The following is a 25,771-nucleotide window of genomic DNA, read 5'->3' as shown; positions in this document are numbered from 1 at the left end:
GGGGAGTGGGGGGCTAGGAGTGGGGCAGGGGCGGGGGGGAGTGGGGGGGGGCTAGGAGTGGGGCGGGCAGGGGCTGTGGATGGGGAGTGGGGGGGAGGGGGGGCAGGGGCTGTGGATGGGGAGTGGGGGGCAGGGAGTGGGGCAGGCGGGGGCTGTGATGGGGAGTGGGGGGGGCAAGGCTAGGAGTGGGGCGGGCGGGGGCTGTGAGTGGGGAGTGGGGGGGGCAAGGCTAGGAGTGGGGCAGTGGGGGGGGCAAGGCTAGGAGTGGGGCGGGGGGGCTGTGGATGGGGAGTGGGGGGGGCAAGGCTAGGAGTGGGGCGGGCGGGGGCTGTGAATGGGGAGTGGGGGGGGCAAGGCTAGGAGTGGGGCGGGCGGGGGCTGTGAGTGGGGAGTGAGGCTCCTTGTTCCCTGCAGGGAATATTGACGGGGTGGGCACTGAAAGGGTAAGAAGGAGTTGTCCCCAAGGTTTCCTCTGCCCTGGAAGAGACCAAGGCAATAGCTGGGGCAGGTGTGACCTGACACATTTGGTTACTGACCTTGCTGGAGTGCAAGGAACAGTCCTCAGGGCTCTAAACCGGCATTCTGAGTTGAGATCTTGCTGAGACTTGCTGGCTCCTTGTCCTTAGCCTTACCAGAGGAAGAAGACAGTGCTTGGGTCTGACAGGGTTTGGTAAGTCAGTGTAAGTGTTAACCCTTGGCTGCTGTGTGATGACTCCCAGGCCTCTTCCCTTGGACTGCCTTGATCTCTTTTTGTTCCTCTTTGAGTGCTGCAGGACTACTCATTGTTTTCAGTCTTTTGGGTGAATACATGTGTGCTGTTGTTTGGTCACAACTGTGCGTGAGAGGTGGGGCCTTGAGCTTTCATTTTCTGCTTGGTGAATGTTTTCTGTTTAAATGTCTGAGGGGTATTCCTGTTAGTCTGTAACTTTAAAAACAAAATGCTGATCAAGGCAAGATTTGTTCAGGACAGACCTCTTTGCTGCCTGGGCAGAACTGTGAAGTTTGGAGAGTATGTTAATAACACCGTGCTGGGGAATCTGTAACTTCCCATGATATTTCAGTGAGGCCAACCCTGGTCAGCACAGGATGATGAGTTTTCTGGTGATACCTTACCTGGTAAAAGATTGATACTTGTGTGTAGGTTGTGAATGCAGGGGTGTGTTCCAGCCCCATCTGATACTGAGGGGAAGTTAGGGTGTTATGGGCAGGACAAAATGAAGGGAATGGGCTCATGCCTGCAGCACACCTTTTGTGGGGCCTGTCAGACACCTGGAGGCTTCTGGAGCGAGCATCACCACCATGGCTGCTATCTCTTGACCCCCAGCATGGCTGCTGAGTGAGGTCCTGACCAGACTGAGCTAGAAAGAGATGTAAACATCACAGACTCTGGCTGAATCCGAACCAACAGCTGGGATGTGAAACTTTATCTCTTCTTCTCCAGCCCCTGTCTCCTTTTCTTTCTCTACCTTTGTTCTTCCCTTGGCCTGCCCTCTCCTCTTTCCTTCTGCTTAACGAGTCAAGGCAGCCAAGCCTGCAGATTTTGTAGCATTGCTATAAGCCTGAAACCAGAAAAAAACAGCTAAAAGCAACACCCTGACCAGCCTGATGCTGGTACGAGTTTGCCAGGCCTCAGAGTACCTGAGCCTGGGTTTCTCTAGCAGGGAGGCTACAAGTGTCACACCAGAGGCGGGAGCTGCCTTTTTCTTTCCTGTTCTTTTCGTTCCTGGTTTGTGGGTTTGGACTTGAACAGCAGCTGCAAGGACAGCTCCAGCTCCTTCTCCCCAAAACAGTTGTTCCTGTCACAGGTACCAGCTTCCAACTTTCCCTATGGGTCTCTACCCCCTCTCAGCCTTGGGCCCCATTCCACACCACACTGTTGTCTTTTTGAGCCATTGTTCTATTCCATTAGAAGTGTCCGTAACACAGTTTGCTTGTCCATCATTTATTTCTATACTGTCCATAAAAAGAATTTTCAAGGGTTACCTACCCTGGGGTGAGTGGGAAGTGCTGGGAGGGAGGGGGAGGAGTTGTTCAGCAGGGCCCTGGCAGATGGGAAGAGCTGGCTGCCAACAGATGCTAAGCAACCCATGGAGTCTGTGCCTATGATGGCCATCTTTGTTACCACCAAACAAAGGGAGATTTCCTCCTAAAACCTTTCTCCAATCATAGGAAGAGGGACCGCAGGATATAGGCAGGAGGCGGCAGAGGGCTTGCCTGTGAGCTGGGAGTTGTAGTTGTGAGACACGAGTGCTCTTAATGCCTCACTTAATACTTTTAACTGGTTTCTCATTGTTTCTCTAGCTTTAGCAAAGGGTTAAAATGTTTCCTGGTACTGAGCAAGCTGAGGGCTCTGCATACCAAACTCCGGTTTGACCTTGGACAGTCTGGGTTATGTGTTCATTTATTCCATCCAAATTCAACGGCAGACTCCGTGACCCCCCGGGGCTCAGTGGGATATGTTTGGAGGTAGAAGATTGTTCCTCGGCCCAGGAGTGATGGGTTCAGGTGTTTAACAATATAGTTTTGTCAAAGCTTTTATTTGAACCAATAGAGCCAAGCCCTTGAGAACATACGTACACATGTACAAAAATACTCTGGGACAAGAAAGTTCGTCTGCCTTGGCTTTAACTGTACAGTGCCCTTTCTGTGCCGACCTGTCTCCAGATGTCTCCGTGCCTAGGGTACACAGGCTGGCATCTCCTGATTGGAAACATGGCCCTGCCCCAGGCTCAGCAATGCTGTTCTGGCTCCACTCTAAAATCAGTGGCATGGTGACTGTGCTGCGGACGATGTGCTAGGCTACCAGAGTCTAGGGAGCTCAGTGCAGTGGACCCACATTCTGTCTTGCTACTTGCTGCTCTGTGGGAGTAGAGCCCTCACTTGTTCCATCACTTCCAAGAATTCGCTTCTGGCCTGGGCATGAGCAGCAGGCTCCAGTGCCAAGTGCTGAAAGAGGTTGAGTGGCTTGGCGTTCTGGAAGGCCTTGGGTACAGGGATCTGCCTGGGCAGGGCACTGTTTCCAATCAGGAAGTGGTATAGGCATTTCTCCTCTAGCCCATGGTGCAGGTACAAGAGGATATCCTGCAGCCTCTGAGCTAACTGCTCCGGGCACCATTCCGACAGTGGCAGGAGGAGCAGAAGGTGCATCAGGGCGGTTTTGAAGTGGTAGGTGGTGAGGATCTTGTTCTCTAGGGTGGGCATCCTGCATTCCTTGAGGTAGATGAGGATCTGGAGGCATTTGAGGTGGCAACTGTCCTGGGGGGCATACCTGCTCATCAACTGGAAGAACAACATTTCCTGAACAGCGAAGGTTTCTAGCCACGCCAAGCCGCTGGAATGGCCCATCTCAGCCCCCTGGCTGGCCAGGAAGACCAGAGAGTCTCCCCGTTGCACCCCCAGGATGATCTCGATGGAGAGGGCCCTGCCAGACTCATAAGCCAGCCAGAGCTTGCAGCAGGAGGTGGAGGGCTGGAGTGAGAGCTGGAAGCTATAGTTGTGAGACATGAGCTCCCAGGCCTTGCCTATCAGACTCTGGAACCAGTGGGTAGTTTTTTCCACATCCAGGTGGGAGCTGCTGCATAAAATGTGCACTCGGAAGGGTCCCCGCTTACTGTCACTCATGTCTGCCTCGGAGTGGTGCAAGAGACACAGCACGTCCCCCAACAGCCTCTCCCTCTTGCACACACACTCCAGCTCCACCAGGATGTGGCCATGGTTCTCTGGGGTGCCCTCTGTGTAATCCATCTCCAGATGGAAGGAGTGCCCCTTGGGCGGCAGCAGGGGCACGAGCACGCAGTAGGTTTTGGAGTCCCTGTGGGGGCACCAGCCTTCAAAGGCGCTGGCCACGCCAATGCAGTTCTCCAGCTGGGGGAGGAAGGTCTGGCAGATGAGGACTCGGCATGCCTCCAGCAGGCTGTTCACGAGGCCTGTCACAAACTCGCAGGTGCTAGCCAGCTCCTTGGACGTACCTTGGAGGTGCTGCTCGTAAAAGTGCTCCAGGGTCTCTGTGTCTGGGAAATCAGGATGTTGGGTGCAGACGCTCCTGGGTGCTGTTTCGGCCTCCTCCTCCTCCTCAACACTGCTGGCATCATCGCTGCTGGAGTCATAGCTAGACTCATGCTCCATGCTTGGCCTGCAGAGCTCAAAGAGCAGGATAATAACCAGTACCCCGCAGTGCCAGCCATGCCAGGCCACCTCCTCAGGCCCTTGCTCAGACTCCACCTTCAGCGCAGCTCCCTCCTCCCCCTGGCTTTGGTTTGGCCCCAGGTTCTGGCTCTGCTGTAGGCCCTGCCCCTGCTCTTGGTTTCTCTGCTCAAACTCCAGCTGCAAGCGGTTCATCTCCAGGGCCAGCAGCTGCTCCTGCTGCTGCACCCTCTCCACAGTCATGGGGTCTTGCTTGTTGTCACTAACCATCATGGGGTGGTACACAATGGCGAGCACCGCCAGAAAGAGCAGGCTGCCCACGGCCATGGCCTGCAGGAGGGAAGAGACCAACTCAGGGGGACATATGAGGGAAAGGATGAGGGCATTGCCCCTCCCCCCGGCTCTGCCACAGCACCCCCAGGTCCCTGGCTGAGTACTGCCTGAGGCTCTACTAGCAGAGCCATAGGGCCTCCTCCAGCCTTTCATTCACCCTGTGCCCTGGCCCTGGGAGAGGGCAGGTGAGTCGGGGCATGGATAAACATGGGGGCTATCAAGAGAGAGGGTGGATGTATGCGGGTGCAGCAGGTTGGAGGGGTGGGCCCCTGAGCTTGTGGGAGGGGATTGGACTGCTGCGGTTGTGGGGAAATGGGGGTGCACCAGCTCTAAGGCACAGGAGGGATTTTCTGCCCCGCTGGGGCCTGCAGAGCTGATCGGTGCCATGCTGGGTCTGCCCCTGCCCTTGTGTCTCAGCCCAGACATGCTGCAATGGGACACTGTGTGGAAGCCAGTTAGGAAGGGCTGAACAGTCCACAGGAGCTGATTGTGATCTACACAACTGCCTGCCATGGGGGAGTTTGGGTCCCATTCCGCCCACTGCAAGCCGTGAGTTGCCAGCTGCTGTGGCCCCCAAAAGCCCAGTCAGGCTTCCAGTGAAGGCTGGGAGGCTCCCCTGTTTTCATGCCCAGCTGGAGGTGCCGTGGCTGATGCCCCCATGCACAGTGCTCCTGTTAGTGTGCCAGGGGCGGCACCTGCTCAGCACCTCTGGCCTGGGCACCTCAGATTAATGGGAGCTCCTGCAAATGTGGCCCAATGCTAAGGACTCTCAAGACACCCATGCTCCAGCAGTCAGGATGCTTCTCTAACTCTGTACACAGGGCACCCCCTCTATTTGACCCCCTCTCCCCAGCCTCTCCCTACTCACTCTATGGAGATGTCACACTCTTGCAGGGAGGATGCAGCTTATGCCAGGAATGGCCCATACTACAGCCCTGCTACAATCAGCCCCTCTTACTCACTGGCTGTACCACCTTCCCAGCTCCCTGGCCCAGTGACGCCAGCCACCTTCCATTGTTACCCGCTCTCTGTGAAGTCACACCTGCTGGAGCCCTTTAAAGGGACGGCACACAGCGCCCTGTGGCAGCGTGGCGGGAAGTGGCACAGTTCAAAGCGGTTGGGATGGCTTGTGATCAAGCTGAAGCTTGGCTCATCAGGGCAACAATTGCCCCCCCTCTGAGCAGCTCTAGCAAAGGGGACATGCTGGAGCAGAAGCCTGGATTGGGTGACAAGGCCAAGGCCATGGGTTTGATTCCTCTGTAGCCGTTTCGGCTGAGTTATGCAGGGGGGCGCAGCATCCATAAAGCTCTGTCTAGCTTTCCCTGGCTTTGCTTTTTGCTCTGCTCTGACGCTGGCTTCCCTTCCTGCCTTCTTTTCTCAGTGTTTCATACGCAGGCTACAAACCCAGGAGCTGCTAGGGATTGCTGATCCCCACAGCCAGCACAAGGCTGCCAGCCACTGGCCCTTAGTGGGTTTGAACCCAGCATCCAGACATGGAGCTCTGTTCCTTAGCAGTGCCAACTAGTTCCTGAGAAGCCCAAGAGACGCTCTAACAAGGCCCTACTCCACCGCTGGCTGGGGCTGGCCCCTGGCTCCTTTCAGCCAGCTGCTTGCAGGAGCAGGGAGGAACTTGGCAGCGCACATGATGTGGGGAGCAGAAGAGAATCCATTTTATTCTGGACAGCACGTAACCTCTTCAAGGCACTTCAAGCATGAACTAAGCCCTGCTTGCCACCTCCAGTGTCCCAGCCCTGGCCCTCTTCCTTCCCCTATCCCCCTACCCACAGATTCCCCCCCCTACAGCCTCTCAGCCCTGGCTTTAAGCTGTCTCCTTCCCCAGCCTCTTGTGCCTCTGCCTTTATGATGAGTTACCACTGGGTTGCTGTGGCAGACCGAGCCAGGTCTGGGCACAGCTGAGGGTGTCCACTCGGGGCAAATTGCTTAAAAACCAGGGCTCCTTAGAGCCCCAGACTGGAGACCTTTCCCAAACAGGTCATAAACCAGTCACGCAGAGCGCTTCAGCTGCCAGTCCGGCCAGCAGGAAGCATCATGAGTAAAACCCCTCAGACACCCCAGCTCTCCCTGGCTGCATCTAGACTGGCAAGTTTTTCTGCAAAAGCAGCTGCTTTTGCGCAAAAACTTGCCAGCTGTCTACACTGGCCGCTTGATTTTGTGCAAAAGCACTGACGTTCTACTGTCCGAAATCAGTGCTTCTTGCGCAAATGCTCTGATGTTCCCGTTCGGGCAAAAGCCCTTTTCCGGAAATGTTTTTGCGCAAGAGGGCCAGTGTAGACAGCTAAAAACTGTTTTGCACAAAAAAGCCCCGATGGCGAAAATGGCGATCGGGGCTTTCTTGTGCAAAACCGCGTCTAGATTGGCACGGATGCTTTTCCGCCAAAAGTGCTTTTGCAGAAAAGCATCCATGCCAATCTAGATGCTCTTTTCTGCAAATGCTTTTAACGGAAAAACTTTTCCGTTAAAAGCATTTGCGGAAAATCATGCCAGTCTAGACGTAGCCCCTGTGCTACAATCAGCCCTGAGCCTAACACACAGGTGAGGAGTTATAAAACCCAATCTCACCTACCCTGAACAGGTTCTCCTGGTCCCAAAAGACCAGCCACAGTTCCCAGTCAATTTAAACTCTGGATCTTACCCGTAAGATCATGCTGCGCCAATCCTTTAGAATCTAAAATCTAAAGGTTTATTAAAAGAAAGAAAAGCATGAGAATAAGGTTGTTAAGGAGAATACATTACATGCATCGAATCACCAAGTTTTCAATGCAAGCTCTCAGCAGAGAAGTTACAAACTGCTATCTTAAAAGTCTTTGGTGTACATCCGATGTCAGGATGGGCCAATGATTCTTCCCGGCTAGCTGTTCCTCACAAGGCTGCATCTGGGATCAGGAGCAGAACTGAAGGCAAGATGGAGTCTGCCTCATGGCATTTTATATCCATCCCTGGTATCATCGAAGCTGGAGCAGGTCACATGGCCCAGTGACCTATCCCTGTGTCCCATGTCAGCAGTAAAGATATTGGCTGGTTTGCAGGTCCCAGACACATTCCTCAGGTGTGTATTGGCTTCTCTGAGAGCCTTGCCCCTGGAGCCTTGCTAATTAGCATAGTCACTGACTGAACATTCCTGGCCCATTGCTTTGTCTCAGACAGAATCTTCCCGCATCGACACAGAGTCCATAGTTATAACTCCACACGCAGATATCACACGAGTACATGAACAACATACATAAAATCAGTAGAACGTAAGCTTTTGTTTGACACCTCACATGGCCCCTTTTTGTGCAGACTTTATGACAACCCTCCCCCTTGGGTGCAGCAGTGACTTGTCTGATCCCCATCAAATCCAGTAATGTGACAGCACAGCAGGGCCTTCCCCATGCAAGGCCCTGAACTCACACATCAGAGACACAGAGCCTCAGTCTAGGGTTTCCTAGCTGTGAACTGGGTTGGGGTATTAACCCACCATGCTGGGACAGGAATTAGCTAATAAACTGCCAGGTGCTAATTAACAGACTAATGATCAGCCCCTTTGCCAGAGTGGAGCAGACTCTTTGCTGTTGCTGGCTGGGCTCCCCCATCCCAGGAGCTTGGCTGGATCCTGCTGGCCAGGAGGTGTTTGATCTTCCCCTGTGCTACTTTTGGGCTCCCTGTTCTGCCAGCTCTCTTGTGTCTGTAGTGTGCAGGCCTAGGGTGCTGGCAGTTTGGAAACTCTGGTCTTCATGGGGGAGTCTAAATGGGAGCCAAGCAGTGTTCCCTGTAAGTTTGTGCGGCCGCCCAGCTGATTACCAGAGCACCCACAGCTAGGTTTGTGTTTCCACTGGTGGTGCACATTCACACATCCCTCAGTGCTCATAAAATTTATTCTGCACAAGGATGGAAAAAATGAGTGGGAACACTGGAGCCATGCTCTTTTGGCAGCCTGGCCCTTAGTGCAGGCCCCTCTGTACAGCGTTGCCACTTGCAGCCTGGGCTGGGAACACAGCTGCCTGGCAGCTCCCCAGGGTTGCTATGGCTCTTTAAAGGTCTCACAGCTCAGCTCCTACCAATGCAGTGCCATGGCTGGGAGCCATTTAAATAGGATCTACTGCCCGAGTCATTGCCTGGAAACTTGGTGGCACAGGCAGCAGGAAATAAATAGAAAGCAGCCAGATACAGTCCGCAGGCCGGATCAAAGTGTTACATGGGCAGGATCTGGTTCCCGGGCCGCATCTCGCCTAGCCCTGGAGTATAACGTGACAGAGGCTGGTGTATTTATGGCCTGAAGCAGGGCAAGATTGGAGCCTAGCATGGCCAGAGATGTTGAGTAACCTGTGATGTCGCACCTCATATTCTTTATGGAAATACACCTATGAATATGAATATGCCTGACTCCAATGGCCTGATGTGACCCATTGCTGGCGAGGCTGGAACCCCTGGCAGTGCACGTTCTGCTGGCTCAATGTGATGTGCCTCTCTGGGGTGGGGAGCATGGGGAAGTAGAAGCATAACCCTGTTTGTTGATCTCCACATGCTAAGGGAGGGCCCTTCCTGGGACTTAGGGACCTGAATGGCCCAGTTTTGGACCAATGAGCTGTGAATAGACCTGCTTTTCCTGGGAGCCTGGACTCTGACTGGTCCTACAAATAGGGCTGCCAGATGGTTTCAACAAAAACATCAGAAATGCTTGACAATCTCCATTACATCTGATTTAGAAAATACCGGACATTTATAGTTTCTCATTTATATTTTCTCAATTTGTTTCCTGAACAGAAAGGAATGAAACTGTCTACAGAATCTGTATGGATGGATATTACATGTGTAACCCTGACTGACCTCAGTCATCTGCGGACACAAACAAACCTGGGGCTTCCGGGGATTACTGCATAAGCCAAAAGCCAGCTGGCTAAAGCTATAGAACAGACTCATTATTTTCTCATCTTGTAAGTGGTCGTGGCTAACTGTTGAACTGCGTTCCTATCTTCAGAGACATCCCCAGTGAAATCTTACATGAGACCCCAATTTAATGCCACCAGCTCCAGCATTAGAAAAATCAATGTATAACTTTAAGTAGGAATTAAACTTGAATAACTTCAGTGGTATTTAAGCTCGTGCTTAATCAAGCTTCCCAAATTAAGGATATGTTCCTGAAATGGGGCGGGCACATGGTGTTGCAATCTCAACGATATAAGAAATTTTTAAAGAACTTTTTATGTTGTAATTATTCACATAAATTAACTCTCCATGCACATTTTTTTGACCTTTTCTTTGCCTTATGTGTTTGAGCCTCCTGTTATATTTTTGAGGTTGCATTTGTTTTGTTCAAATCTTCCCTAATTGTAACCAGATATAACATACTTGACTTGATCCTAATGAATAAGGTTGCCTACAATTATTTCTCCAGGACACTGGTGGTTGGAGAGCATTTACCAAAACAAGTTGCTATACATCTGACTGCTAGTTGTAATAGTTATTAGTGGATCTTTTCCCAATACATACTTCCCTTCTAACTGTCACCTAACAGCACTACTATGGGTTATGTGGATAGCATAATTTCTGCTATTTTAAATTCTATTTTCAATAACGCCAATAGCCATATTGCCACACTCCATGTATCCTGCCCTTATAGTTCTTTTCACACACTGCCTTCCTTAATAGGGCCAGACTTTTTGTGAATCCATCCAACACTAACTTTCTGAAGATAAGTTTTCCAGCTAATGCCCCCCTTCTTGTTCTGGGAGAATTCTGCAATGGCAGTGGAAACATTCGCTTTCTGAATTCAGTTTTTCCTGTTTTATTCAGATTTATGAAAGCATGCTCGTCAGTGATGGATGTACCTACAGCAATGAAAGAACCAGTGTGCTCAAGCTGAAACACATTCTTGCCAAGTAAATATTGGAAAAGCTCACAGCTACTAGGACATGGATGCAAATCATATCAGATCACAGCTAACTTGCATTATAAAGTCACACTAGGAATAATGAGTATGAAGGTCCAAAGTAATCTACCAATATAAAGGATTTACAAAATGCTACCTGCAAATCAAAACTCAATTTCAGGTTTTGCAAAGCCTAAAATACATCAATTCAGAACGCACAGTGTGCTTTTTAATAGGACATACTTTAAAAAACTTTGGAGAGATCTGAACAATTTTGGCAACTCACTGGAAAAACTAAAGTTTGAGCTGTTGAAAAATGAAACATTCATGTTGGGAAACATTGCAGTTTTGAAGTGTCTGAAAAAACATATTTTGGGGGGTTAATTTATTTTGTGAATCTTTTGGGACTCTTTTGTTACCCAAGTTCTATGAAACACATAGTAAAAAAGTTTTGTTTTTCTTTTCCAGAGGCTGGATTTTTTGTAAAAAACTCTTTCAATTAAAAAGTTTCATTTGGGTGTTGGGGTTTAGCTCCAGGCACACCAGCAATGTCTGTGTCCTCATCTATGGCTCTTCTCTCATAGAATCATAGAATAATAGGACTGGAAGGGACCTCAAGAGGTCATCGAGTCCAGCCCCCCCGCCCTCAAGGCAGGACCACGCTCCGTCTACACCATCCCTGACAGATGTCTATCTAACCTGTTCTTAAATATCTCCAGAGAGGGAGATTCCACCACCTCCCTTGGCAATTTATTCCAATATTTGACCACCCTGACAGTTAGGAATTTTTTCCTAATGTCCAATCTAAACCTCCCCTGCTGCACTTTAAGCCCATTACTCCTTGTCCTGTCCTCAGAAACCAAGAGGAACAAATTTTCGCCTTCCTCCTTGTGACACCCTTTTAGATATTTGAAAACCGCTATCATGTCCCCCCCTTAATCTTCTTTTTTCCAAACTAAACAAGCCCAGTTCATGAAGCCTGGCTTCATAGGTCATCTTCTCTAAACCTTTAATCATTCTTGTCGCTCTTCTCTGTACCCTTTCCAATTTCTCCACATCTTTCTTGAAATGTGGCGCCCAGAACTGGACACAGTACTCCAGCTGAGGCCTAACTAGTGCAGAGTAGAGCGGCAGAATGACTTCACGAGTTTTGCTTACAACACACCTGTTAATACAACCTAAAATCATATTTGCTTTTTTTGCAACAGCATCACACTGTTGACTCATATTCAACTTGTGGTCCACTATGACCCCTAGATCCCTTTCCGCCATGCTCCTTCCTAGACAGTCGCTTCCCATCTTGTATGTATGGAACTGATTGTTCCTTCCTAAGTGGAGCACTTTGCATTTCTCTTTATTAAACCTCATCCTGTTTACCTCTGACCATTTCTCTAACTTGCTAAGGTCATTTTGAATTATGTCCCTATCCTCCAAAGAAGTTGCAACCCCACCCAGTTTGGTATCATCTGCAAACTTAATAAGCGTACTCTCTATCCCAATATCTACATCATTGATGAAGATATTGAACAGTACGGGTCCCAAAACAGACCCTTGAGGAACTCCACTTGTTATCCCTTTCCAGCAGGATTTAGAACCGTTAACAACAACTCTCTGACTACGGTTATCCAGCCAATTATGCACCCACCTTATCGTGGCCCTATCTAAGTTATATTTGCCTAGTTTATCAATAAGAATATCATGCGAGACCGTATCAAATGCCTTACTAAAGTCTAGGTATATGACATCCACCGCTTCTCCCTTATCCACAAGGCTCGTTATCAAAGAATTTCATCTCAAAGAACAACAGCATCCTCTTTGTGATTTGGCCCTCTCTCTAGGTCGCTGTCCACTTTCATACAGTCCTGACACTTGCGTGGCAGCGAGTGGAGGGGGTGGGGATCTGGACCCACCCGCTACTCCGGAGATCAACTCACAGACCCTTAAAATAGCAAGCAGCCTCCTGCTGCTCCTCTGTGCCATAGGTCAACGTTGCTCTATTTCCCTGGGCCACTTTGTTAGCTCCTGCTCTGTTCATGGTGCTAACAATTCTCTCAGCCATCTACAGATGCCCTGTGTGGGCTCTTAGCAGCAACTTTTATATGGCCATGTCTCTGAGAGTCTCTGCCATGTGTGGTGTCATGGCTCAATTCCCCAACTTGGCACTTCAAGTGTAGGTATGGAGGCTGGCTAGTAGAATAAATTCTGTAAGAACCTGTCTCTGTAACTCCCGGGCTATGTCTAGACTGTACCCCTCTGTCGACAGAGAGGTGTAGTCTAGACACAGCCCCAGAGACAAACTTGTCCAGTCTCAGTTTCCCTGAGACCCACCAAGTGTCAATATAAATATAAATAAGCTGTTTTCCAGGGAAGAAATCACTTGGAATCTCCTCCCTGAGGCAATCTCCTCCCTCCATTTTGCTTGGAGTTGGGAAAACAAACAGGCTATGTCTAGACTGCAAGCCTCTTTCGAAAAAGCAAGCCGCTTTTTCGAAAGAGAGCACCCAGGCAGTTTGGATGCTCTCTTTTGAAAAACCCCTGTTTGCATTCAAGAATGCATTTTTTCGAAAAAGCACTTTTGAAAAAAGGCGTTCTTCCTCATGCAATGAGGTTTACCGCTGTCGAAAGAAAAGCCGCGTTCTTTTGATTTAATTTCGAAAGAAAGCGGTTACAGTCTAGACGCAGGTGAAGTTTTTTCGAAAAAAGGCTACTTTTTTTTGAAAAAAACCCTGAGTCTGGACACAGCCTACAGAGATAATCCACAGAGAAAAATGGGTTTTTGCTCCCCCTGGGTACGTAAGTTTATGGACACAAAAATCAACCAATACCAGTTAACCAAACCAAAAAGAAAACACTTTTATTATTAGAACAAGACTACTGTTGCAAGCATAGTAAATGACTATGGACTGTGAAATAGATTCAGGGAGAATCCCTGGGCTGTAATCCTTAGCTACCAAAGAAACAATTAACCAGATCAGACATGATTTCCAAACCCCCAAACAAGAAAAACAAGAAAACCCGATGGACTACTTACACATTTCAGTGAATTCAAGGAGTTTGTTTCTGGGAGAGTCTGTCTCTCCCGCTACCTGGGGAAAAATTGCTCTGACTCAAAAAAAAAAAAAAAAAAAAAAGGAAGAGAAAAAAAAAATCTCGATTTGAAATTCGTTATCTGCATTTTACTGGCTGAATGCCCAGAGCCCCCTCCCTAAGATGCATCTCCAGAGTTGCTTAACCCTTTCCTCACTCCCCAGGTAAGTCAAACTCTCCTTTGCAGCTCCTATTCATGACAGGTGGCCTCCTACACCGACTCCCCAGTAGCTCTCTTAACCCCTTCTCTGCCTATGTGGGGCAGATATCTCATCACGCAGTTCTGAAGCGCTGACAGTTAAAAAGCACAATACAGCCAAGGTATGGACTATTCTTACCATTTTAGACAGGGAGAATTCTTGAATGTAATGTGGAAACCAGTAATTGAATGCAGAACTTAAATGTAACCTCATCTGTCAACAACTGACACTTCCTCTCTCTTCCTGTATCAAGTCATGCTACTGTTGGTATGTGAGCCTGGATCATTACTTTTACCACTGCCTGGAAACCCTGCTTATCCCACTGTGTGAGGCGGGTCTGGGCACAGCTGAGGGCGTCAGCTCAAAGCAAATAGCTCAAACTCGGGACTCCTTACAGCCCCCAACTGGCGGCCCTTCCCAAATAGGCCACAAACCAGTCCCTCAGAGCACTTCAGCTGCCTGCCTGGCCAGCCTGAAGCCACACGAGCAAAACCCCTCTGGCACCCCAGCTCTCTCCATGCCCCAAACAGCCCCGGGCCTGCTCACAGGTGAGGGATTTTAAAGCCCAATCTTACCTACCCTGAACAGGTTCTGTCCGGTCCCAAGAAACCAGCCACAGATCCCAGGTCAATTTACACTCTAGATCTTACCCACAAACCACGCTGAGCCAATCCTTTAGAATCTAAAATCTAAAGGTTTATTACTAAAAGAAAGAAAAGCATGAGAGAGAGGGTATGTCTACACTACCCCGCTAGTTCGAACTAGCGGGGTAATGTATGCATACCGCACTTGCTAATGAAGCCTGGGATTTGAATTTCCCGGGCTTCATTAGCATAAGCGGGGAGCCGCCATTTTTAAATCCCCGCTGGTTCGAACCCCGTGCAGCGCAGCTACACGGGGCTCGAACTAGGTAGTTCGGACTAGGGTGCCTATTCCGAACTACCGGTACACCTCGTTTCACGAGGAGTAACGGTAGTTCGGAATAGGCACCTAGTCCGAACTACCTAGTTCGAGCCCCGTGTAGCCGCGCTGCACGGGGTTCGAAGCAGCGGGGATTTAAAAATGGCGGCTCCCCGCTTATGCTAATGAAGCCCGGGAAATTCAAATCCCGGGCTTCATTAGCAAGTGCGGTATGCATACATTACCCCGCTAGTTCGAACTAGCGGGGTAGTGTAGACATACCCTAAGGTAGTTAAAGTATCATATATTACATGCATTGAATTTCACACTTCTCAATGCAGGCTCGCAGCAGAGACGTTATAACTGCTGGCTTAAAAGTCAGGGTGGGTCCACAGTTCTTTCTGGCTCATTGATCCCTCCAATGCTGCATCTGGGATGAAGAACTGAGCACCAACATGGAGTCGGCCACATGGCCTATTTATATCCCTCCCTAGCTTCTTCCAAGCTGGAGAGAGTCACATGGTTTCTGGCCAGGCACCTAGATTCCTTCCCAGGTGGGTCCCTAGTACTTAAGAGACCTATTGTTGCTGGTGGCTTGCCAATTAGCATGTCCATAGACTGAGCTTTTCTCGCCTATTGCTCAACCACATACAGAGAAACTTCCAGTATCCATACAGAGTACATATTCATAAGTCCACACACAGACATTATTCAGATATATGAAGAGCATATGCATTACACAGAATCAGTCGAAAGTGAGCTTTTGTTTGACACCTCACTTGGCCCCCTTTGTACCAACTTTTGGGGCCAACACCCCCCCTCAATGAGTACAGCAGTGATCTGCTTGCTCCCCTCAAAATCCAACCTCATCTGTCAACAACCTCTCTCTTTCTGTATCAAGTCATGCTATTGTTGGTATGTGAGCCTGGATCATTACTTTTACCACCGCCTGGAAGCCCTGTTTATCCCACTCTGTCTCCTGGACCTTTTTGTGATCAAGTCTCTGCTGAGAGCCTCTCTTTCCTTCATTCTCTAGACACATCTTTAGAGCTGCTACCATTACTGTATTTTGGGATTGATCAATATGAAAGACCTTATCCAGAATAACGTTTTTGATAGTGCTACGATTCGTTCTAGTTCATCCTTTCGAACACCTGAAGTGATTTAAGGGTTTGAAAGATTGTGTTATAGTTCCTAGTGTTAATGCAAAATTACCACTTAATCCTAGACACTAAGCCATATGTTACTATGGAAATGTTCTGTTACAGCCTTGCCATGCTATGAAGATTACTACAAGGCTTACCTGTTTACATTGAACTAATCATTGTAAAACTAGATCATGGTTTAAAATATAACATTCCTCCTGTCATTTGCAGCATGCAAGCAGCTCTGCCAAGCCTGGTCAGCTGGCGATGCCTGCACAGGCGCGGGGATTCCCCCAGCCGACTCACTGGAGAGGGGTGGGGGGCCGAGAAGTGCATGTGCCAGTGTCCCAGGAAGAGGGGTCCGGCTTTAAAAAGGAGGGTGCCCACCCTCAAAGGAGGAGGAGGGTAGGAGTCGGGTTGGTGGCCGGAACCCGTGAGGCAGATCCACCTGGACCGGGCGACGGAGAAGCCATGGGACCCTGAGACGCCGAGGCCAGAGAGGCACCAGGTGACTGGGGGAGAAAGCTGACGGGAGCGACCAGGACATGGGACGGCCCGAGGGAAGGAAGGATCCCAGGACGGGGTCAAAGAAGACCCGAGAGTTGGTGAGTTGCGGCATCGGTCCCCCTGGCCAAACAAAAATGAGTTTATTTGTTTCAGGTCAGAGTGTCAATTGCAAACATGTAAACTGAAAAACAAAAATTTTACATTTTCAATCATAATAGAACCATAGCTTCAAATAATACTAGAACTGGAAGGGATCTTCGAGCTCATCAAGACCTGTCGCCGCAATCATGGCAGGCCCAAGCACCATCTAAACCAGGGCTACTCAACTTTGGAAGCTCCGGGGCCCACAGTGATACTCACAGTGCATGACAAGGGCTGCAGCTTTAGTGTGGTTGTGTGTACATGCAACTATACATGTAAAAATATGGAAATAACTTCTTTCACCTCCTCCCTGGGGGCTCGAAACGCCAACTCCTGGTACCTGTCTGTTCCAGCCAGCCCATCTGCTTGTGTCTTTCGATGCTCACCCCACCTTGGAGATGCGTTGCTGTTGTGGAGCATGTTCTCAGTGGAGGCCATGTTCAAAGGATCCCACCTGTGGGCTGTGTGAGCCCCATGTAAACCCAAACTGCACCGTGGGCTGCAAAGACATAGGCTGTGGGCTACATGCGGGCCACGTGTTGAGTAGCCTTGGTTTAGATTATCCCTGACAGCTGTTAAGCAGGCTTGCTCTTAAATACCTCCAATGATGAAGATTCCACACTCTCCCAAGACAGTTTTTTCCAGTTCTTTATTACCTAGCCAGTTAGGAACCTAACCACCCATTGCTTCTTGCTCTACCATTGGAGGTTAAGGTAATGTTTTCTGTAGCTTTAATTATTTTGTTGCTCTTGTCTGGATCTTCTCCAATTCTTCCACATTGTTCCTTAAATGTGGTGCCCAGAATTGTTGAGGCCTAATCAGCACAGAGCTAATGAGATGTTATTCACACTATTATCTTAGAGATAGAAATGTAGCCCTGTTAGTCTGGTGTAGCTGAAACAAAAAACAGGACTATGTAGCACTTTAAAGACTAACAAGATGGTTTATTAGGTGATGAGTTTTCGTGGGCCAGACCCACTTCCGCAGATCAAATAGTGGAAGAAAATTGTCAGAACCATATATACCAAAGGATACAATTTAAAAAAAGTGAACACATATGAAAAGGACAAATCAAATTTCAGAACAGAAGGGGGGGGGAAGGTAAATGTCTGTGAGCTAATGATATATGAGGTGATAATTGGGGAACTTGATTACCTGCATCAAAGACCTTTTAAGGCCACACTTGAAAGAGAATCCTCTGAACTGACATTCATGCTTAAATTCAACACTCTACACCTAAGTTTAAACAAAGACATTAATTATCTTACCCATTACAAAGATAGCTTCCCCAATTATCACCTCTAATATCATTAGCTCACAGACATTTACCTCTGTTGCTCAGTGAGGTGGAGGGGCTACAGGGCGGGGGGGATTAAGAACAGATCAAACAATCCCTGCTGCCCAAGTTTGGGCTGACCCCTGAGGTGTACAGGAAAAAATTCCAGTGTGCAGAAGGGCTCTGAGGATCTAGTCTTCTGGATGGCGTGATACGTCCACAACTGGGTACACGGCCCAGACCCCAGCAGACCTGGTTAAGCTGATGGTCCTGGAGCAGCTCTATGAAATCTGCCTCCCTACCCTGAGACTGTGACTGAAGAACAGGAAACCAGAGGATTGAGTTTACAGCCAGCCAGTCCAGGTGTGAAGGGGAAACCCAGAGAGACCATCTCACAGCTGTGCAGTGGGGAGAGGTGCCCACTTGGGCCTCCCAGAAGGGAGGATCCGGCAACTTCCTCCCTAAGGGGACAGCCAGTACACGGGTGAATCAGCCTGCCTGAGGTAACCAATGGGACCTGCCCTGCCATCACTGTGGGCAAGAGGGCTTAGGGCTTCCGGGACCATCCTGGGAAGTCTCAGTTTGCTTAGACTAACTGGGTGAGGCTGGAGGAGGGGTAAGCTCTCCAGGCGGGAGGGGCTGGCTGGCTGCCTTCAGCTCAGGTTGGGGAGGCCCCTCAGGCCAGTTCCTCTGTGGGGTCTGATGCTCCAGAGGAAGGTTTCTCAGTGTACCAGGTGGGGGCTGGGCTGCCCCTGTGGAGCGAGTGCCTCATTCCCTTGGAGGTGGATGGGAGGAAGGTCATGGGTCACTGGGACATGGGCACACAGATGATGCTGGCCTGACCCGAGCTAGTGGCACCAGACTGCGTGGTGCCCAACACCCACCTGACCCTGATGGGTATAGATGGGACCCTGTTCATGGTACCTGTGTCCAGAGTGCATCTGAAATGGGGGGCTAAGGAGGACCCCAAGGATGTGGGGGTGCAGCAGCACTTGCCTGCTGTGGTGCTGATGGGTGGTGACCTAGAGGATTGGCCTGAAGGACCCCACAGTGCCCTGGTCATTACCTGTAGCAGTGCTTTTCTTGTGTTAAAAAATAAAAGGTGCCAGTACTCCAGGGGAAAAGCGGCGAGGAGTCCTGTGGCACCTTATAGACTAACTGAAGTGTAGGAGCATAAGCTTTCGTGGGCAAAGACCCACTTCGTCAGATGCATGCACATGTACTTGCATCTGACAAAGTGGGTCTTTGCCCACGAAAGCTTATGCTCCTACACTTCAGTTAGTCTATAAGGGTATGTCTACACTACCCCGCTAGTTCGAACTAGGAGGGTAATGTAGGCATACCGCACTTGCAAATGAAGCCCGGGATTTGAATTTCCCGGGCTTCATTTGCATAAGCGGGGAGCCGCCATTTTTAAATCCCCGCTGGTTCGAACCCCGTGCAGCGCGGCTACATGGGGCTCAAACTAGGTAGTTCGGAATAGGAATCCTAGTCCGAACTACCTAGTTCGAGCCCCGTGTAGCCGCGCTGCACGGGGTTTCGAACCAGCGGTGATTTAAAAATGGCGGCTCCCCGCTTTTGCAAATGAAGCCCGGGAAATTCAAATCCCGGGCTTCATTTGCAAGTGCTGTATGCCTACATTACCCTGCTAGTTCGAACTAGCGGGGTAGTGTAGACATACCCTAAGGTACCACAGGACTCCTCGCCGCTTTTGCAGATTCAGACTAACACGGCTACCCCTCTGATACTTGAATCCAGGGGAAAAGTTGTTCTGCTCTGACTGGAGGTGCTGGTACTGTGTCTTGAGGTGCTGGTACTGTGTACTGGGCAGTACCATCACAAAAAAAGCACTGAAATCTACCATATCATGGTCACTGCGTCCCACCCACCTCTACTTCCCCTATTAGTTCCTCCCTGTTTGTGAGCAGGTCAAGCTGCGCACGGCCCCTGGTTGGATCCTTCAGTACTTGTACCAAGAAGTTATCCCCAACATTCTCCAAAACCTTCCTGCATTGTCTGTGTACTGCCATATTGGTTTCCCAACAGATGTCAGGGGGATTAAAGTCCCCCACGAGAACCAGGGCCTGCGATCTGGAAGCTTCTCTCAGTTGTCCGAAGAAAGCCTCATGTACCTCGTCCACCTGATTCGGTGGCCTGTAGTAGACACCAACCACAACATCACTGCTGTTGTTTGCGCCTCTAAACTTAACCCATAGACTCTCAACAGGCTTTTCTCCCTCTAGATTCTGGAGTTCTGAGCAATCGTAGTGCTCTCTTACATATAGTGCAACTCCTCCTCCTTTTCTCCCCTGCCTGTTCTTCCGGAACAGTCTATACCTTTCCATGACAGCACTCCAGTCATGCGAGTCATTCCTCCCCTCTGTTATCCCAATTAAATCATATTTCTAGGACTGGGTCAGGGCCTTCAATTCTCCCTGTTTGTTGCCTAGGCTTCTCGAATTAGTGTACAAACACCTCACAAAACTAGTTGATTGCCCTATCTTCTCCATTCAAGTCAGGGGCCCTCCTTTCTTGCTCGTTCCTCTTTGCATTTCTTCCCGGTATCCGACTTTCCCATTCCCCTCAGGGTTTTGGTCACCGTCCCCCGATGAACCTAGTTTAAATCCCTCCTCACTAGGTTTGCAAGCCTGCCCACGAAGATTCTCCTTCCTTCTTGGTTAGGTGGATCCAATCTCTTCCTCACAATCCTTGTGCCCGGAACAGAGTCCCATGGTCGAAGAAACCAAAGCCTTCTCTGCGACACCATCTGTGCAACCGTGCATTTACTTCCTCAGTCCTTTCCCTTCAACAGGGAGGATGGACGAGAACACCAGTTGCACTCCGAATTCTTGGATCCTTCTTCCCAGCAGTACATAATCCGCAGTAACCTGTTCAATGTTGTTCTTGGCCGTATCGTTAGTTCCCACATGGAGAAGCAGGAAGGGGTAGCGATCCGAAGGTTTGATCAGTTTTGTAAGCCTCTCAGTCACATCCTGAATTCGAGTTCCCGGTAAGCAGCACGCCTCTCGAGATTCCGGGTCCAGACAGCAGATGGATGGCTCAGTCCCTCTTAGGAGGGAGTCCCTGACCACCACCACCCGTCGTCTTCTTTTGGGGGTGGCAGTAATGGAACCCCCATCTCTATGGCTACTTATCTCATGCCTTCCAGTAGATGGTGTTCACTTCCGGTTTCTTCTTTGTGAGGTCCCTTCCAAAGCATTCTCCACTGCAGAGCCTGTGGAGAGAGCCTGAAAGCGATTACTTACCTCTGTAGCATTGGGGGATTCCTGTGCTGGCCTTTTTCCCCTTCTAGAAGTAACATGCTGCCAGTTCTCTTCCTGGTCCCATACTGCCCTCTCTGGCTTTTCCGCCTGCCGTGCTTGCAGGATTAAACGTAAAAGTCTAAGTAGTATAAGTTTGTTAAGTAGAAGAAGCATATAAGTGTTTAGATTTATTCTTGTTAAAGTGTTTAGATTTAGTGTTATCAAACTTGATAAGTGTTTAGATTTATTATTATTATTATTATTTGTTAAGATTGTTAAATGTTTAGTTTTATAATTATTGCCCCTCCAGAATATAATTTGTTAGGGATGTAATATTAGGTCATGTAACTTAAAACTGTTAAAAATATAATACTATGCAGCCAGAAACATCTCCCCTCTCTGTGTTCCAGGGCACGCTCAAACTTTTGCAAGTGGCTGCTTGTCAAGCCACTAACTCTGCTCTGGGAGCCAAGCCCGGTAATTGACTAAGGGCATTGTTACACAATTGACGCCAGTTCTCTTCAAAGCATTGTGAAAAATTAACCCTAATCCAACAGTGGATCAAATAACTGAGAGATTTATTAACACAGAACATATTAGTGACAAAGATATAGATTAGTGACAAAGAGAACATAAACTCCTGGAATTTTTGGAATTGAATGACATGTTCTTTTCTAGTCTCTTCTGCTTTGGTATGTGCTAACTTACTCGTTCATTGAGAGCCATATCTCAGTAGTGAAATCCAAAGTAAGGCTCTGTTGGCCCATTAACTCCCTTGTCATTCCAAAAGAAATCTTGTTACACCTTCTTATTGCAGATATAGTTACTGAATCCAAATCAAACTCTTACCGCCAAGAGATGGACGGAGAGATAGATGCACATTTCTAAAATATATAGATAGATAATTGTGCCTAAAACTGTTCTAATTTATTTCAATTACTGAACCAGAATAGCCTATGCTTGTATAAGTATGTAATTGTGTCCACTCTGGAGGGTGGGTTTGTAGGGTAAACTGAGGCAGCCCTAAATGTGCTAGTAGGCCTCTAAACAGCATAACTCCATTCTAGGATTAAGGCCTGGGAACAGCACGGTCAGGATAAGAACTAAAGACAGTAAAAGACCCTGGGCACCATAGCAACCACGTTCTAAAACACTCGGACAGGGTCCCAGTTGGTAACGTCAAACGGCATTTTGCTTAAGATAACATTCATAAAATTTGCTTAAACTGTCTTGCTTCACTCCTAGATAATAAGCCTGAGAACCAAGCGCTGCACCAACTCAAGGCCATACCCGCCTGCTATAGCAACATCATCATCTATGCAGACTAAAATGTTATTACTGTTTTGCTGACATGTTTTGGCATTTGAACAATAACCACCTGTATATTAATTAATGAGCTGTTACTTTGCAATGGACGGAGATATTATGTAATCTTTACTAGTTCTGTTGGCTTATGTGCTTATTTCATCTTGCTGCTAGACCTATCAAATCATTTTTCCTCCGTCCACCTGCTGACTATATAACCTATTGTATTGTGTTAATTAACCAGTGTTCACCAGGGTAACCCCTGTGTGTCACTCCATCAGCTGGTGTATAATAAATCCTCCGCTTGTTTTCACCTGCATCCAGAGTGTCCTGGATTTTTTCCAACAGGGTTGCTACTTTAACAACATTGGTATAGTATAAGCAGAAAAATATCCACGTGTGAATAAGCCCAGAGACAAAATATTAGATTAGATGTGCCTATTAATAGTTTCCCAGAAATTACTTTCTTTGCATGTGAGTACTGGGAGTTCTGCTAATTTAGAACTCTGGCTTTGCTCCCTGTTTATGGAGACAAAAACTCTGTAGCCCTTCCAGATGGAAATAACAAAACTCTGCAAGCAGAAATATCAGTTCTCTCCAATGCGGCACACGTGTTCTGATCAGTCTCCTTGCCTCCAGGTTTAATCTTAAGAAAGAAACTTGGACCAATCAATTTTAAAAATCTCTGTGGGGCAAAATATATTTCAATGGAAAATACTTTTTCCTGTCCACAGTGTTTGGTTCAGTATAATTAACATGAATAATGCACGGCAGTTTCCTGATAGTTATTATATTAGAAGCTTAGCTGGCTCATAACTGCCCCCATGACATAGCCAGAATGTAAATTACTTGGAGAGAAAGAGGATAACGATGGTTTTATTAAAATGTAATATGTATTTTTCATTAGAAATGTTCAAGGTCTTACTAAATGAGCTTACTATGATTTATTTCTCCCCCTCCAAAAGAAATCTGAATAATAGTTCCTCTGACAGCTTTTTATTTTTCTTCTCCTCCTCTGGATCAATGGGAGTTTAACTGGAGTAAAATGAGGAAGGGCTGTTTTGTAAGCATGCTCTCTTTCAGAAGCAGGTTTCCCCTTTCATTAATAAAAAGATGATTGTCCTCAAACCCATTGACAACAAAAAAACAGTAAGAGCTTCATTCCCATGTACCAAGGAGTATGTATTCCATGCTGGTAGTGCAAAGGGGGCATAACTAGGGGTGTGACTAGACTACAGGGTTTTGTCGACATGGGTACATCTAGACTACAGGCTTTTGTCGACAGAAGTTTTGTCGACAGATACTGTCGACAAAACTTCTGTCGACAAAGAGCGTCTACACTACATTCAGTTCTGTCGACAAAGCAAGCTGCTTTGTCGACATGATAGTGTGGACGCAAAGGACAGTTTACATGCAATAACACCTTCTGTCGACAGAACTCTGTCGACAGAAGGCGTTATGCCTCGTAAAATGAGGTTTACCAGCGTCGACAAAACTGCTGAGTTCTGTCGACGTTATGTCGACAGAACTCAGCGGTAGTGTGGACGCAGGTCTAGTTTTGTCGACAAAAGTCCACTTTTGTCGACAAAACCCTGTAGTCTAGACACACCCCAAAAGTGGACTTTTGTCGACAAAACTATCCCTGCGTCCACACTGCTTTTTAGTTATGTCGACATAACGTCGACAAAACTCAGTAGTTTTGTCGACGTATGTAAACCTCATTCTACGAGGAATAACGCCTTTTATCGACAGAGTTCTGTCGATAGAAGGCATTATTGCATCTACACTGTCCTTTGCGTCCACACTGTTATGTCGACAAAGCGGCTTGCTTTGTCGACAGAACTGGATGTAGTCTAGACGCTCTTTGTCAACAGAAGATTTGTCGACAGTATCTGTCAACAAAACTTCTGTCGACAGAACCCTGTAGTCTAGACATACCCTAGGTATGTCACATACTCCTCTTTTAATTTGCAAGAGGAATGTAAAGTGACCTTGTGTAAATAACACTTAATCACTATACAATTAGTTTAATTTCTTGCAAACTTCTATTTACAGCTGAGAAACTCCCAACTGCCATTGTCTTCCAGTGATATTTGGGCATCTGCTTTTTTTTGGCTCCCTGAAGATCCTTGCCAGGAACCATTATAATTTCACTATCTCATGATTCTTGCCTTTTGGCTTTGTCTGCCCTAGCGATGGTGCCTGCTGGTTTCTATGGGGTTAGGTGGGCTACTTGTCTGGTTTTATGCCAGAGAGTCCTGTTTTTCTCTGGTTGCCCTCCATCCAGTATTCATGTAAAATAAGGATGTGCTTTTGTCCACTACTGGGCACAGAAACTTCTATTTTGCAGAGCATGCTGACCAGTTCCTTCTGGTATTACTTCAAAAACTCTGGTCATTTGAAGAAGTGGGCTGTGCTCATGATACCTTACCTTGATAGTCTATAAAGTGCTACCAGACGTTTGTTGTTTTTTAAGTTAAACTGTACAGACTAACTCGGCTATCCCCGAAGCTTCCAAACACACTTGTATGTGATGTCTTACCAGCAGGGGAATGTGCCCTGTACAATGTTGTCCTCTGTCTGGCACTGACTCAAACATGCTGGGTGAGCAAGGTCACACTGGTGATGTGGGATCACGCAAGTGGAGGTAGCCAGGCAGGACTGTACTTTGGGAGGCATTGGTGTTCACATTCTTGTGTATGTCAGCATTAAAGTTGAATTAAATCTACAAATGTGCATGATCAGTCCTCAGCTACCTGTAATGCTGCATCCCTGTCACAGTGGAATACATGGAACCTCACGCTCTAAAAGGAGGAGTAACGGTAGTTCGGAATAGGAAGCCTAGTCCAAACTACCTAGTTCGTGCCGCGTGTAGCCGCGGGGCACGGAGTCCGAACTAGCGGACATTTAAAAATGGCGGCGCCTGGCAACATGCAAATGAAGGCCAGGAAATTCAAATCCCGGGCATCATTTGCAACTCCGGTTGACTACATTAACCACCCTAGTTCGAACTAGGGTGGTAGTGTAGACATGCCCTAAGGTGCTACAGGAATACTTATTGTTTTTAAAGTTACAGACTAACACGGCTACCAGGGGTGCCATTTCAGATTTTTGGGGGGTGATCTGTGGATGCCATGATGGGGGGTGTGTCGAGAATGAGAGCATGAGGGGAATGGACTGTGGGCAGAAGCTTCAGCTGTGTTACTGAGCATGCTCAGTACAAGCCAAGCACAAAATAGAGAGGGGGAAACCAACACCATCCGCCCTCCCCCTCACATCATCTCTATCCAGGAGCTACTAAGTCACTGGAAAACTCTACATTTTTGGCAGACCTCTTAGCAGTTAGCTAACAGGATCAAATTGTATCAAACTCCTATGTAAAAGAAAGCACATTAAATAAATATTAGACCCATTCAGCTCTCACACTCGTATATTCTGGTATCTTGTGGCAAGACACTTAAGGGACACTGGTTAGCCTTAAAATTTTAATATATATTCTAACTGTGTCTCTAACTCTGTGGAGAGAGAGAGAGAGACAGACCCTGTCAGGACTCTTGGGCTCTATCTCAGCTCTGGAAGAGGAGGAGGTCTAGTGGGTTACA

At 48.1% G+C, this 25,771-nt stretch overlaps 2 protein-coding genes and 1 long non-coding RNA gene across 5 annotated transcripts in view; 1 reads left to right on the top strand and 2 right to left on the bottom strand.

Moving 5' to 3' along the window:
• The window catches only part of NCAPH (non-SMC condensin I complex subunit H), a 33,107-nt gene extending 32,441 nt beyond the window's left edge, over positions 1-666 (bottom strand). Inside the window, exon 1 of the mRNA XM_089773844.1 lies at positions 537-666. The gene's annotated coding sequence lies outside the window, so the exon portion shown is untranslated. The remainder of the gene's footprint in view (positions 1-536) is intronic.
• On the top strand, positions 531-22,488 carry LOC102451755 (uncharacterized). Of its 2 annotated transcripts, XR_012897994.2 has the most exons (5): positions 531-670; positions 9,241-9,410; positions 10,270-10,355; positions 15,909-16,282; positions 22,110-22,488. It is a non-coding gene; the product is annotated as an uncharacterized LOC102451755 (long non-coding RNA). The 2 variants fall into 2 exon arrangements; XR_001368675.3 differs by lacking the exons at positions 15,909-16,282; positions 22,110-22,488 and having other exon boundaries at positions 10,270-10,812.
• ITPRIPL1 (ITPRIP like 1) lies at positions 2,655-13,450 on the bottom strand. Of its 2 annotated transcripts, none has more exons than XM_089773848.1 (2): positions 13,377-13,450; positions 2,655-4,473 (listed from the first exon to the last, which is right to left on the bottom strand). In XM_089773848.1, the coding sequence occupies exon 2, from the start codon at positions 4,468-4,470 to the stop codon at positions 2,848-2,850; it is 1,623 nt and encodes a 540-aa protein (XP_089629974.1). In that variant the 5' UTR covers positions 4,471-4,473; positions 13,377-13,450; the 3' UTR covers positions 2,655-2,847. The 2 variants fall into 2 exon arrangements, with proteins under 2 accessions (XP_089629974.1, XP_025043476.1); XM_025187691.3 differs by lacking the exon at positions 13,377-13,450 and adding an exon at positions 5,345-5,794.
• Positions 22,489-25,771: the final 3,283 nt, after the last annotated feature.

The sequence above is a fragment of the Pelodiscus sinensis genome, chromosome 28 (assembly GCF_052426305.1).
Source record: "Pelodiscus sinensis isolate ZL-2025 chromosome 28, ASM5242630v1, whole genome shotgun sequence".
NCBI classification, from domain to species: domain Eukaryota; kingdom Metazoa; phylum Chordata; order Testudines; family Trionychidae; genus Pelodiscus; species Pelodiscus sinensis.
The sequence above is the reverse complement of the archived record's forward strand: the minus strand, read 5'-3'. Positions and strand labels throughout refer to the sequence as shown.